A 14,119-nucleotide genomic window follows, 5' to 3' on the forward strand; every position below is an offset into this window, starting at 1 on the left:
GAACTTTAATGATTGTTGGTGGCAGTTCAGGTAACATGGGTTTGTATTATAATTTTTTGATGTCTCATTGCATTTTGAAACACAAACTGAACATATTTCTGACATTGAATAAAATACCAGGTCAAAAGCCCTGGGGTTTTTCACTAACCAGCAAGTGTTGAAGAGCCAAAATTATAGTTGTTCTGTATAGTTTTCATCTATAGTTCCTTTGTATCGACTGCATCTTCTTGTATCAATTCACCTTTGCATGCTACAGCCTTTGATTTCACCTGTTGTGGTTTAACCCTAGTCGGCAACTAAGCACCACACAGCTGCTTGCTCACCCTCTTCCCCTGCTCACCCACCCCATGCTGTGGGATGGGGGAGAGAATCAGAAAAAAAAAAAAAAAGTAAAACCTGTGGGGTGAGATAAAGACAGTTTAATAGGACAGCAGAGGAAGATAAAATAATAATGATAAAAGTATATACAAAACAAGTGATCCACAATGCAATTGCTCACCACGCGCTGACCAATGCCCAGCCTGGCCCCGAGCACCAATCGCTGCTCCCTGGCCAACTCCCCCCAGTTTATATACTGAGTATGATGTCCTATGGTATGGAATATCCCTTTGGTCAGTTGGGGTCAGCTGTCTTGGCTGTGCCCCCTCCCAGCTTCTTGTGCACCTGGCAGAGCATGGGAAGCTGAAAGCCCTTGACTAGTATAAGCACTACTTAGCAACCACTAAAACGTCAGTGTGTTATCAACATTATTCTCATACTAAATCCAAAACATAGCACTATACCAGCTACTAGGAAGAAAATTAACTCTATCTCAGCTGAAACCAGGACAACCTGGCAAAACAGTTAAACTTGATTTGGCTGTTGGATTAGTGTACTGAAAGCTAAGGATGCCAGACTTGCTGTCCAGTGGAAAAAGTGGGTAGGTAATGAGCATAGACAATAGTTTCCTATACTTCAAGGAGCCCTTCTTTCTCGTTTGGAAGCTGCAAGAGATACTTAGTATGTGAGGAAAAGCAAGTATGTTATTTCTGTTTGCAGCATCGCACTATGCTAATTGCACTGGGAGTGAGGCATAAACTTGTGTTCTCTTGAAAAATTAGTAGGACTAAATAGTTGAGGGAGTGCTGGCTTAGCGGTTGATTAAGCAAGGAGCTGAAATGGTTTGCAAGCTATTATGTTGTGGGGGAATGTAAATTTTAGGCTTGCAGGCCAGGCTTCGGTTGGAAACTGGCATTAACAGAGGAAGGGGAAGAGTAAATTACATATGTGTACATGCCTTGGTGTCTGTGCTTATCTTCGCCTTGATCACCTTACTTATGTTTTATACTGAGTGTCAAATACAAAGGCATAATAGGCCTACAAGATCGAGGATTTTTATCATCGCCATATTTGAGAAGCTTATAATTTGCTTAAGACTTCAAAATACATAAATACTCTGTGTTGAACTGAGACATGTAGTGTCAGCTGCCCTCTTAATGGAAGAGGAGTGAGAGGTGAATTATACCAGGTTGTGAATCCCAGGCAGGACAACAGAACAACTCTACCTACAAAGGCTGAAACTGTGAGTTTAGTAAACAAAACCCACAACCGTTATAAAATTGAAAGGGGGAGAAGAAGCTAGTGTATTTGAGAAAGGGGAAATATTATTTTGCAGAACTGTGCGTGGAAAGAAGAAAAGCCTGGGGAGCAATAATCCTGAAAGACAGTAGGAAATGACATCTCTCTCTCCCATGAGTGTTCAGATGGGCTAGTGCAGCCGAATACTGCATCTGTAAAGGTACTTTACCAGAAATCAGATGATAGTTGCTTGTGCCCTGCTAGAACCTTATGTGAATTTTTGTATTTGGTGTGTATTGGAGAGGATCACAGAAAGTGGAACATAATTCTGAGGGAAGTCGCAACACTGACTTGTGAGGAGAGATCACTGTGTATGTGTGTATTCTAGTCTAGTCAAGAGATTTCTTTAAATTTATATTCAAAGTCATAATCAAAGAGGGGGATGATGATTTAGCCAAGTACATAATACAAGTGTATAACAGAGAGGGACAGTTGCCAACACCTGGAAGAGGAGCAAGTGTTCTGTGAAGGTGGTCACGAATATCATTCAGATGGTCCAGAGGGAGAAATTAGATGCTGTGGTTTCCCACCTTGCTGACTTTGAACCTGAGCGCATGATACACAGGAAGCTGGAACAAGGGAAATGTAGCTGTGATAAATACTTCTCAGCAACAGTCAGGGAAGCACTTGGGATTTTTCTTCAAAGTACAAGTAACTTGGGGAAATTTAGGAAATCCTGGAGTTCTGTGGCTTTTTGTAGATTTGGGGTTGAGACAAATACGTATTCCACATCTTGAAAAGAGAAAGTTCAGCCTTATTATTTGAGTAGTCTTTTCCCTATGTAAAGCAGGGGGAAAAGATGCTTATTTTGAGAGCTTTCCCTTGTAAACTAGACTCCAAAAGTTTGTGGCTCTAAAAGAGGGAAAACTTTCTCTCCTGAAAATTTTACTCAAAGGAAAGTCACTGACAATGAACAGGGCTTGGAGCATGTTAAGTTTGTAGTTCCTTTTGTATGTCCCATGCCCCTCTCTGGTTACTGACCTTGCCACATGGGTTATTGCATGGTTTTCTGTTGAATTGACATCAGGTTTACTTACCAGTTTTTGCAAATATAAATCATTCTTGTTCAGCTTGGAGCATGAGCTGCGTTAAGAAGTTATTGTTTCAAAAGAGATACATTATAAAAACTTAATAGTAGATGCTGAGAATAGGTTTCACAATCAATTTGACTACCAGTGCACGAGTACAATTCCTTAGTTCTTTCAGTGCAAGGTCTGCAGATGAGAGTTGCGTAGGCACGGTGTCAGTTAACTATTTCTTAACCAGCTAGTGCATTTGTTGAACTTGTGTGAATCCTCTACCCAGGCACCGTGAATTATCTTATGGTAGCAATGATAGCTTTTACATGTGTGAGTGCACCACAGGGAACTGCCCAACTTTAAAAAGTTATTTTGCTTTGAGTTGTTATCATTTCACCCCAGATTCGTGAATGAGATCTGAAGGAAGCTTCTGAGCTGCATAACAAAGTAGAAATGTTGTCCAAGTTCTTGAGCTTCATCCTTTGTTGTACTTGCATAGGCTTAATTACAAATCATTGTACCTTTTTGGAAGTGGAAAGAGTGACTTGCAGTCGTAACATCTTACTATAGAATGATTTTTCTCTGAATATACAACTGTGGTATTAGGTTTCTGGCTTTGGATAACAATTATGTGGCCCATAATTGTGGAGGATGACTGAATATTTACCTCAGTTTTTCTTACTGTATTTCAGCAGTCTGAGTGAATATCACTTGAAAGGTATTCAAAACTTTACAAATTATTGTTCTTTCCCTAAGCTCTATTCCTGAGCTATTGGTTGGATCAGAGTGAGAAGAGACTACAACTTGGTGATCACTAAGACTGGGAGATTTTTTTTCTGAAATAAAAGCACTGGAAATATATGGTTATAACGTTGTGCTGGTTTTGGCTGGGATAGAGTTAATTTTCTTCATAGTAGCTAGTATGGGGCTATGTTTTGGATTTGTGCTGGAAACAGTGTTGATAACACAGGGATGTTTTAGTTACTGCTGAGCAGTGCTTACACAGAGTCAAGGCCTTTTCTGCTTCTCACCCCACCCCACCAGCGAGGAGGCTGGGGGTGCACAAGGAGTTGGGAGGGGGCACGGCTGGGACAGCTGACCCCAACTGACCAAAGGGATATTCCATACCATATAACGTCATGCTCAGCATATAAAGCTGGGAGAAGAAGAAGGAAGGGGGGGAACATTTGGAGTTATGGCATTTTGTCTTCCCAAGTAACCATTAAACATGATGGAGCCCTGCTTTCCTGGAGATGGCTGAACACCTGCCTGCCGATGGGAAGTAGTGCATGAATTCTTTGTTTTGCTTTGCTTGCATGCACAGCTTTTGCTTTCCCTATTAAACTGTCTTTATCTCAACCCCTGAGTTTTCTCACTTTTGCTCTTCCAATTCTCTCCCCCATCCCGCTGCGGGGGGCAGTGAGCGAGGGGCTGTGTGGGGCTTAGTTGCCGTCTGGCGTTAAACCATGACAAACTTCTAACTATTTGTTAATCCTCTAATAGGAGCTTTTAAATGTAGCACCTGTTTTAGAACATAAATCTAGCCATATGGCTGTGCATTTTTGTATCTGCAAGTAGGAATCCCTGCTTCTTTAGACTAAAAGTGGTGTTCCTTTTTCCAAAATTAGAAGGTAGAAGACAGGTCTGGTGAGGAATAGTGGACAATACAACCAGTGCTTGCCAGGCATGTAATAAATGCAGTTGCAGATAAATGGACATCAAGAAATGATAGCTGCCTGTAAAAGATAATGAAATGGTCTGCAATGAATCTGTACCTTAAGTTAGCCATTTGCTTTGAGCATCCTGGAATTTAGGAGCTGGAGGGTTAGGTGTGAAAGAAGTTGACTTAAAAATAATGCAGCCCTCCAAACCAAAGGAACTGTACCTCATACTGTATGATAGCATTATGTGTATATGTGAAATAATTGAAAAACAAATAAGCAAAAACCCCTCAATAACTATTGCTTCATGGTTGTGTGCTAAACATAAGTCTTTGCCAGACTATATAAAAGATTAACAGCTTCTGATGTCAAGGAGACTGGCCTGAGCAAATTTCTCAGACGCACATACATGCATGCACATTCTCACTCTGCTCTAATGCAGACTTTCAGAAAGAAAAAACAGTTTTCTTTGGGTGAGCTGGCAGTTTTCATATAGCCTAGTGTCTGGCTACTCTGTCTGAAATTACCTGAGCCTTCAGAGTCTTGGGAACATTCATGTTTTCAACTGCTGCACTGGCATTTCTGTGAACAGTAGTATTCGTTCAGAAAAATGGTTATGTGAAGGAAGCCTAAGTGAGTTTAGTAACCACTAACTGAAGGCACTCCTCTTAAGGAGAGGCTGGGAACTACCCTTAGATTGCCTGCCACTTTCTTTTTCCTTTATTAGATTGCGTTCAGAGAAAGAAACACTGTCGTAGAGTTCTCCAGCATCCTACATGCTAATTCTTACAGGCTCAGACTTGCAATGCTTTGGCATTTATGATATACACCCCATTACACAACTGGCTATCTCTAAATAAGACCTAGCTAAAATGTGGATTCTTTATCTGGGAAACATTTATTCAATTCTAGATGCTTATTGTTAAGCTGTCTGTTTTATAATGGCATGTCTGAGATTACAGCTATTGAAGACAAAAGTGTTAGCCAGTCTGGCTATTTTGGATAAAGATCATGCAAGCACGTATGGACACTGTTATTAGTGGCAAAACTATGTTTCTGCTATAGATTGTTTAATTTGAATTAATGCTGGGAATATTTTACGTGTGTGTATAATGCATAAATTTGCCAGACCTGAATACGGCTGCAGAATGCCCTGCCAACATTTTTCTGATAGTGCTCTTGCACTGCTGGAACAGTGTGAGTGTGGACTTGGCTGGGTGAGGTGAGACTGACTTGGAAAGCTGCCTTCTGTTATTTAATTCTTTAAAAAAAACAGGGGTTTTTTTCTGTACGTAAAGATACTGAATATACTTATATCTCTCTTCACATACCACAAGATGTAAAAACACAGATAGGAAAAACAGTTTTGCCCTATTTCAGAGTTTTTAAATTCCCTCAAAATATTAACTTTAATGGAAACAAGTGGAAGTGATCTTTAGTATGAAATCCAGTTTTTCCATCCGTGTTTTTCTGTGGGGAATAAAAAATGATTCCCTGTCCAGCTGAACTTTAGAAACAGACTATTTAACACAGCTGGTGGTGAGAGACTTCTTGATTTCTACCTGAATTGTGTACCTATTGTTATATCTCAGCTCTCAATGGCTTCGTAGTTTTTTTTTTTAATCTCTGTAAGTCAAACAGTTATTGTAGCATGTTTTTCTGTGCTTTTGTTTGGATATCAATAGTAACCCTCAGGTTTGTGATACACTAAGTTAGAGCTGCTTGGTGGGTTGGAGTTTTGATTCAGACCATGAATGCATTTTTGTGGATTTATGACAGTTTCAAACATGGGATCCCCTCTGCATTATGATGGGAGATCCTGTACTGGTTTTTTTGGTAGTTTTTTTTGAAGTTGCATCAGATCTGTTTAGCTTGGTGATGTTACCAACTCTGAACACTTAGCTTGACTTCTGGGGCAGTACTGAGAGTTAAATATGTCAACAGCCAACTTCATGAAAGGTCTGTTCAGCTCCTGCCTGTACAGTCCCTTATCGAAGCGTCATGCAGCATGGCTGATGGCAGAATCTATTCTAAGTGAGAAATGCCAAAAAAATACAAACCACAGCCCTTCTCTACCATTTTCTTTGTGTGTCAACTGCAATCAACTGAATTTTGTTTTCTTTTGTGATTTTTCTCCTTTATTCCTGAAAGGGTATGTTTTATAATTTTAAAATAAAAACAAACAAAAACCCCCAAACCCAGATTTAGTCATATGTAAGGGCTAATGAAGTGGTGCTAGTAATATCAATAGCTTGCTACAATAAGATCTGTTTCTTTGTAATATAAGTGCTTACAGGTGTGTTGTGCTCCTGTATATGCTGATTTCTTTTTTGTGTGTGTTTTTCTTCCCATACTACTCCAATGTTTCATATTTTAAGCTATCAGGGTAGCTTGGTATCAGTGGGACTGCCATTACATTTTGGTGCCATTAGTATTTTATTACCCCCTCCTCACTGTGTTTTCAGTAACTTTTTTGGAACACCTTTTAAAGATGTGAAAAGTGGTAACAACTTATATTTCTTGTCTGCTCTGTTGGTGGTGTCAGTGACGTGACATTTATTAACAGGGTTGGTTGGAGGCAGGGTGGTATTTTGGCCCAAGCTCAACTTTGACGTTATTTCTTAAAGACAGAAATTTTGGATTTAGATCGTATTTTAGGATGTCAGTAATTAGTAGTAGGAAAATTAACTATTTCGCACTAATTAAAAATTTGTCAAAGTTTGGATCAATGCTTGATTTGTTTCCCTTGCCAGAGCTGCTCTGTCTGCTGGAAGCTTGTTTTAGGATTATTGCTCTGGAGAATCCTTCAGCCAGATTGTGAATAGATTGCTCGGAATCATAATGAAGGCAGGAGCTTCCAGAGCAGTGGGGAGGTTTGCCAGGCTACTTTCCTTGTGGGGGGTGTAGGTTCTTCAGTGTGAAAACATCTGTGTAATCAGCAAAAAATGTTTTGGGGTCTTAAATGTTTTCTGTAGGTAGATATATATATAATGTAGGAAATATAATGTAGGAAACTTATCTTCACTAGTTCTGTCCAGTGCTCTTGCTGCTCCACAATTTATTTTTAACTTAAAACCAGCAGTTCAGTAAGCCTAGCTAAAATGCATTGGATATTGTCTTGAGTCTTGGCATAGGTGGTAAATTTAGTTAGTCTTGAGGAAGACAGATGCTTTTTGTGGGGAGAGAAAGATCGTACATGTACTGTAGTACTCTGGTGTTTTAATGATCTTTAGAGGCCACGGATGCTGCAGAGCGGTGAGGACATTTTTTTATTTACTTTTATTGTACTTATGCTACTAGCTGGATGGGTTCACCAGATTCAGTGCACACACTACTTGACAGAGCCAAGATATCCAGGTAGAATAAAAACAAACTGCCTACGCAAAGTATTGTCTCTGCTTCCCTGAGCCTTGGTTGGGGTGGAGGGGGTGGCAGCTGCTTCTGGGAGGAAGGGAGGCTTCCCTCAGTCTCTGGCTGTCTGGTGTCTGCATTCTCAGCCATCACGAATGTTTTCTTTTTGCAGATGACACGATTGGTGCTGCCCGGCATGCTGGAAAGGTGAGTCACACTAACACTATCCAGACAAAGTCATCATTATTTATAGGGGAGAATCCTTTCTTGAAAAATTCATTACTGTGACTAATCAGCCTAGTCTCCATGTTTTAAAGGCAGAGTAATGCTGGGTGAGTCACGCTGATGGTGCATGAATCATCAGACGGTGGAAGCCTTTTCCACTCGATTCCCTTCTTATTTTTCCTCTCCCTTCTCCACTATTGTGGTGATTCCTTTTAGAACAGAATTAAAAAGCCCGTCTGACTCATCAGCACTAACTCAACAACCTGCTATTCTGAGGGGGTGGTTACAGTTCCTGGGAATAACCTTCTTAAGGCTATTTCTCTAAGTCATTGGAAGTAAAATGGATGCAAAGAATATGTTCTCATTATACAGTAGGAGGTATATTGAGGAAAGTCTGTGATCATTTGGAAACGTGGAATTGGAGACCAGCTCTTTAAAATAAGAGTTAACGCACACCACTGTTGCCGCAGAAGACATGTACTGACTTCCTAGCTAGCTCCCAGGTGAAACTAAAAGGTGCATAGTTTCTGTGTAGTCCCTCCAGGCTGTTTTCTAGCTGATGTTGACTGTCCCAGGCTGTTTGCCATCTCTGTTGAGGTACTAACCCTGGCTTGCTGGGGGTTGCCCTAGGTCAGGTCTGAGCTACGCTCGCAATACTGAGGAAGGCTGTGTAGAACCGTGCGTGACAGTCACCATGGTATTGCCTCCAAATGAATACCGTAGGAGGAGCATATATATGGGGCAAACCTCCAAATCTGACAAAAGATTAAGAAAAAAATTGGTATTTCTTGTATCATCCCACTATCTGGGAGTCTTCATTGCAGATCAGGATTCAATTACTCAAGTGTTGCACAGATGCAGAGCAATGTTTCACATCTAAACCAAAATTTCTTCGTGGGTACAAACTGTCAGAGCTAGTGGCCAGTATGGGAGTCAGTATCCAGGGTGATGGCAAGCCTTAGATTTTTAGTTAAACAGTCAGGAGATAAGAAAGAGTTTATTTCACGTAAAGAAACTTGAATTAGAAAAGAAGACCCAAGACAGAGCTCTGGGGTGGGGGTGTAATATTTCCCAATAAAGCTGGAGTAGGGTATGAGGATTATAGTACAGTGGTGGTAGCTATTCAGGGTTTGTAAGTCAAAAGTTACTCCTTGCCCATATACTATTATTGATAGATAAAGGGACCTGCCTTTTGTGAAACTACTGCCCTCTGAAGATGCCAACATGACCAAAGCCATTCTGCTCTCCAAGGATTTAATGTTGTTTTGTTATACATTTTTGGACCTTTGAAGCTCTAACAATTTCTTGCCTCAGTTTCTTCTTTGTCTAAATAAATGTCGTAGTTATCCATTTGGCAGAGTTGGTCTCTTCAGCTTCTTAGGACAGAATGGTGTATACTCTACTTATAGAATATCCTGTGTATGTTTTTCTGTTACGTATTAACCTGGGTAAGAAGATTTGAATGAAAGGCAGCAAACCAGGATCCTGCTGACTTCTGGTTCTGACTACCCTTGAGCACACCATGTCATGTTTCTTCTCACTTTTCCTAACTACCTCGGGAGTCTCAAGGATAAATGTTCATGAAGAATCTTGGAAAGAAAAGGTTAATAGTGGTTAAAAAATATAAAAGTACACACCTTGAACTTTCTCCTGTGTGTGAGCAGCCACTTTGAATGACTGCTCCACATGAACGAAGGCCTTGGTTTCTGTCCCAGGGAAAAATATGTTAAAAAGCTTCCATTTTCTGTTTGGTTTTGTGAAGTCAATTGGGTTTGCAGTGCACAAAAGCAATGTCTGCAGCTGCTGACTCCTGCATAGTCATAGCTCACAGGCCATTAACACTGCTAAGAGTCTGTAACCACAGGAGGACACGCCTGTCCAGCAAATCCAAGAGCATGAACGAATGGTAGCTGTACTTTGCTGCTCTTTGGGCCAACCATAAATTTCTCGCATGGGACCGTGGGTTAGGAAAAAGGGCTCCAGGCTCTAAGAATAAAACTAGACTAGGAATCCCATCGTTATTCCTCACTTGTTCAAGGAGGATAGCTTGTTGAGTAGATAGATGTGACGTAGTACGCTATAGTATCTTGGAGCTATAGTGCGTACTTTTACGTATTTGAGTGTTTTATGGCAATATATTACAAGATAAATACAGAAATAGAGCAGGCTTTACATGCTTTGCACCCAGGTCTGTAAGGAGAAAACACAACTGCATCTTGGTGTGTCTGTTACTTTTTATTTATAATAAACATAGCATTAGATGAATGCCTCTTCTGGTAATGGCATTTAGATTCTCTGCTGTGGCTCCTCTCCTGTGCTCTGAACACTTAAAGTGACAATTTATAATCTGCAGCTTCCTATTACACTTAAATGAGCAGTTCCTCTGTAAATTTTCAGGCAACTGTCTAAGGTGGGAGACTCATAGAACTGAAAATCGAGGCTTGATGTCTTTAGGAACAAAAACAACAACAACAAAAATCAGTTGACTGTTTCTAGACAAATATCAAACTATGGTATTTATTGCCAGGGAAGTAGCAAGTGCATAATTACATTACAGAGGAAGCTTGCTCTTTCCACTTGGTGTGCAGCTGGAGCAGGCGCTGGTTGCCACAGCAACAGGGAGATGGCTAAATATAGCCTCCCTGGCGCTGGACCACTTAAGGTAGAATGATGGGGAGGTGTGAGGGTGTGGGCCTGGCTCTCTTCGTCTTGACCAACTTTTTTTTATTTAAGTGCACAGTTGAGTTGGATGGAGCCAAAAATTCTTTTTGCTGCACCAATGTTCACGTAGTTCTTCAGATCCCTCCCTAAAAACATTTCTTCTGCAATTCCTCTAAGAAGCAATATTGTAAGTGGAGTAATTGGAAGTGTTCCCCCTACACGCATGCTTTTCTCAGTTTCCTTTTATCTGGAGTTTTTGAGTTATGAGCTTTTAAGGCTAGGACTGTTTTCTTTAGAAAGAAAAAACACAAACCACAAAACCCACAGTGGCATTGACTGCTTCAAAGAGACCAATACATGGAGCTTCTGCAAAGGGCTGCTATTAATTTGTTGTGTTTCCAAGAGGGTTTCTTCACTGGGTCAGACCATTAATTCACTGCACCTAGATGATGGTCACTACTGCTGGAAAGTTGCAGTCTAGCCAGATGCTGCGAGACCTGTGCTTTACACCCTGAATGCCAACCTCTCCTCTAAAGCTTGTTTGTTTTATAAGCATGAGGCTTGTGTTTATCCCTATAAATGCTTACCTCTTTTTGAATCCTGTTAAGCTTTTGTCCTCAACTAAGTTCTGTTGCAAGTACTCCCATAGTCTGAATATGGGAAGAGCACTTACTTTTATCAGATCTAAATTTTAGTCTTTCATTTAAATAAATGTCATCTTTCTTTTGTATTCTGAGAGGATAAATCAAGATCTTGATCTTTGTCATTCATTAGTCTTTATACTCTTATCATGACTGCTCTTAATAGTCTCTTAAGTAGCTAAATTGAACCGATCTTTTCACCTCATCAATGTATCAGGGTTTTTTTTTCTCCTTTTCCCCTTTCTTAAATCACCAGGTTCTTAATATTTCTGTCCTATATATGAAGGGATAAAAGTGTTCCATAGACTGTAATACAAGATTTCAGTGGTGGTGGATCTGTCCATGCCATTCCCACCATTCTGTTCCTTGTCTGGTTTTGGTGACTGCTGCACAAAAGAGAACTCCTTGTGGACTTTGTTCAGGTTTTCCAGGCAGCGGATGGTTGATTTAGAGTCCTGCAAGGTTTGTGATTAATTCACGTTATTTTCTTTAGTATGCATTGTTGGTTTTGTTAATATTGATTTTTTTTTTTCATCTGCCATTCTGTAGTCTGTTCACATAGCAGTCTGAGCTCTTTAAAAAGTTCCTTATAGCATTCTCCAATCTGGTAATCTCTTAAAAACTGCATGAATACTCATTTCACTGCTAATCCCCATTTGAGCTCATGAATAAATATCACAAGCACCACCTGTCTTGATATGAAAAACTTCTGGCATCCACTGTTAACCTTTTGCTGTCGTGAAAATTCATGATTAATTTGTGGACTTATTTTCTCCATAATACATATTTTGATTCACGTTATTACTTTATTTCACCAGCCAAGCCTTGCAGATAACTCCTGAAAAATGCAATGAACTTTGCCAAAGGTGTTTGAAATCCTGAATGACTGAAATGATTCTTTTCTGTCATGTTAGCCATCTCATTTCTAGAGGTGAATCAATCACAGATTTAATTCACACTTGTATCATGGCAGAAACCATGTTGGTTTGAATCTATTGTCACAATTTTCAGAGTTACATCGTTTTAATTTTTAAGGGTCACTTAAGCTCAGCTGTTTGTTTTCAAGATGGCTACTTAAATCATTGTGGCAGCAGCAGCATAGGGTATACGTGGATGAACAAATATGACGAGAAACTCTTACGTGAATCTGCAGGAGTTGAGCTGTGTGATGCTGACCTGTGTGAATGTTCTCACTCTGCACTAAACACGGCATACTTAGTACATTCAGGTAAACTGGCTTGAATTTACTACAGGGTAAGAAGAAGCTGAGTTGCATCTTTCACTGTGTTGGACTGCCTGGTAGCACCTTCTAACAGCATACTTGCCCTAATTTGCCTGAAGCTTTTAAAACTAATTCTTCTTTCTACCTAGCACTAAATAATGTGTCTGGTTTTGTAGGTAAAACTAGTTACAGAAATAAACATGCTCAAAATCAGTCAGCAGGTTGGGAAATCCAGGAGTCTTACTTTCTGTCCTACATGCTTTAGAAGTGCTTGGCAGAGCAGGTGGTAGTTAATTTCAGACTGGTACCCTTACCTAAATATTTTTGTGGAATACTTTCAGTGTTACTGTAATACAGCTGTAAAACAACTCTTATTTTCTGTAGTCATCCACTGAATATCTTCCACACTATATTAAAACACTTCTGTATTTGAGCAGTAGATTCAGATACTTCCTGTCTTGAAGATCCATCATGAAGTAACATTTAGAAGATGAAAGGGATTATCAAAGTGTAACTTATACAACAAACTTGTGTTGCCATTTCTGCCACCCTAGCCCGACATTTAGAAGTTGCCTTTTGGACTTGTGCCAGCTTCACTCAATCGGTTTAGCACAGTTTAGCCCAGTGCATGTGTATATAAATATATATGTATGGAGCTTGATTCTCTTGCTGTATTGACCTTGGAGTTGTTCCTGATTTATACCAGCTGCTTGAATACTTACATTGTGCTTAAAGTCATATTAGTAAATTCAATTTAGGATTTGGTTGGGGTTTTTAAACAGATCTTAATTGCATCCTGAAGGTTTTTTCTTTAGGCTTGCAATAATTTTCTGAAACATGAAAGATATTTCCTTTATTTCACAATAATATATCTTCACTGTCTTTCAGATCAAAAGGTGTAGTCCTGAATATCTCCTCAGCTGCTGGGATGTATCCAGCTCCGCTGCTGACTCTTTACTCCGCAACCAAGGTAAGTGTTCTTTTCCACACTGAAATCAAGTGTCAAACATAAGCCAACACTACAGGAATAAGTGTTTTGGTGTCCATCTAGTGGTGCTTTCATGAAGTAAAAGTCCTGAGTTTCTAACTTGAATTTTTCCGATAGTGGAAGCTGGAAGGTCGAGAGAAAAATTGCGAGGGTTTACTGGCATGGAAACGACTATTTTATATATTTCATCACGCATTCTACTTTTACATGGAAAAGGATGCTAGTGTACCAAGCAAGCTAAGCCTAGTGTGAGGTTGAGAAAGGACATTGACCAAGTTTAACACTTTCTTATTTTGTCTTCAAAACTTTTTTCCCTAATCTTACTGAAGATTATATATATGTATATATTGAAGATGCATATTTATTTAAGTAGGGCTCTTCTGGTGCTTGCTGGAAGCAAACATTTGTCCTCCTTTTTTATTAGTTGCCTTAACTTTAGCATTTTAGGTAAGAGGAAGGGTAGAGCTCTAAGGCCTTGCCATTACCAAATAGTCAACTTCCCTTGATCTGCTGACCATACGTCCTGCTAATGTAGCCCAGTATGTCATTTGATGTTCTTGCAGTGAGTGGATTATTGGCTTATCCTTCTCCCTGGCAGCCACCATAAATTGCAGGTTCTTTGCAGCAGGGCTGCTACTCGACCAAAATTAAGGGATGACATGATCCCACTCTGTATGCAGAACTTCGCACTTCACTCTGTGCCAGTCAAGAAATCTCATGATATTTAACAATAA

The 14,119-nt window shown here is 39.9% G+C and overlaps 1 protein-coding gene across 1 annotated transcript in view; it reads left to right on the plus strand.

Annotated features, from left to right (window-relative positions):
- HSD17B12 (hydroxysteroid 17-beta dehydrogenase 12) overlaps positions 1 to 14,119 on the plus strand; it is a 95,294-nt gene that overhangs the window by 68,088 nt on the left and 13,087 nt on the right. The window contains exons 7-8 of the mRNA XM_072866284.1: positions 7,821 to 7,855; positions 13,286 to 13,367. Of these exons, the coding sequence (XP_072722385.1) occupies positions 7,821 to 7,855; positions 13,286 to 13,367 (117 nt within the window). The remainder of the gene's footprint in view (positions 1 to 7,820; positions 7,856 to 13,285; positions 13,368 to 14,119) is intronic.

This window comes from Ciconia boyciana, chromosome 6 (assembly GCF_034638445.1).
Source record: "Ciconia boyciana chromosome 6, ASM3463844v1, whole genome shotgun sequence".
Classification (NCBI taxonomy): Eukaryota; Metazoa; Chordata; class Aves; order Ciconiiformes; family Ciconiidae; genus Ciconia; species Ciconia boyciana.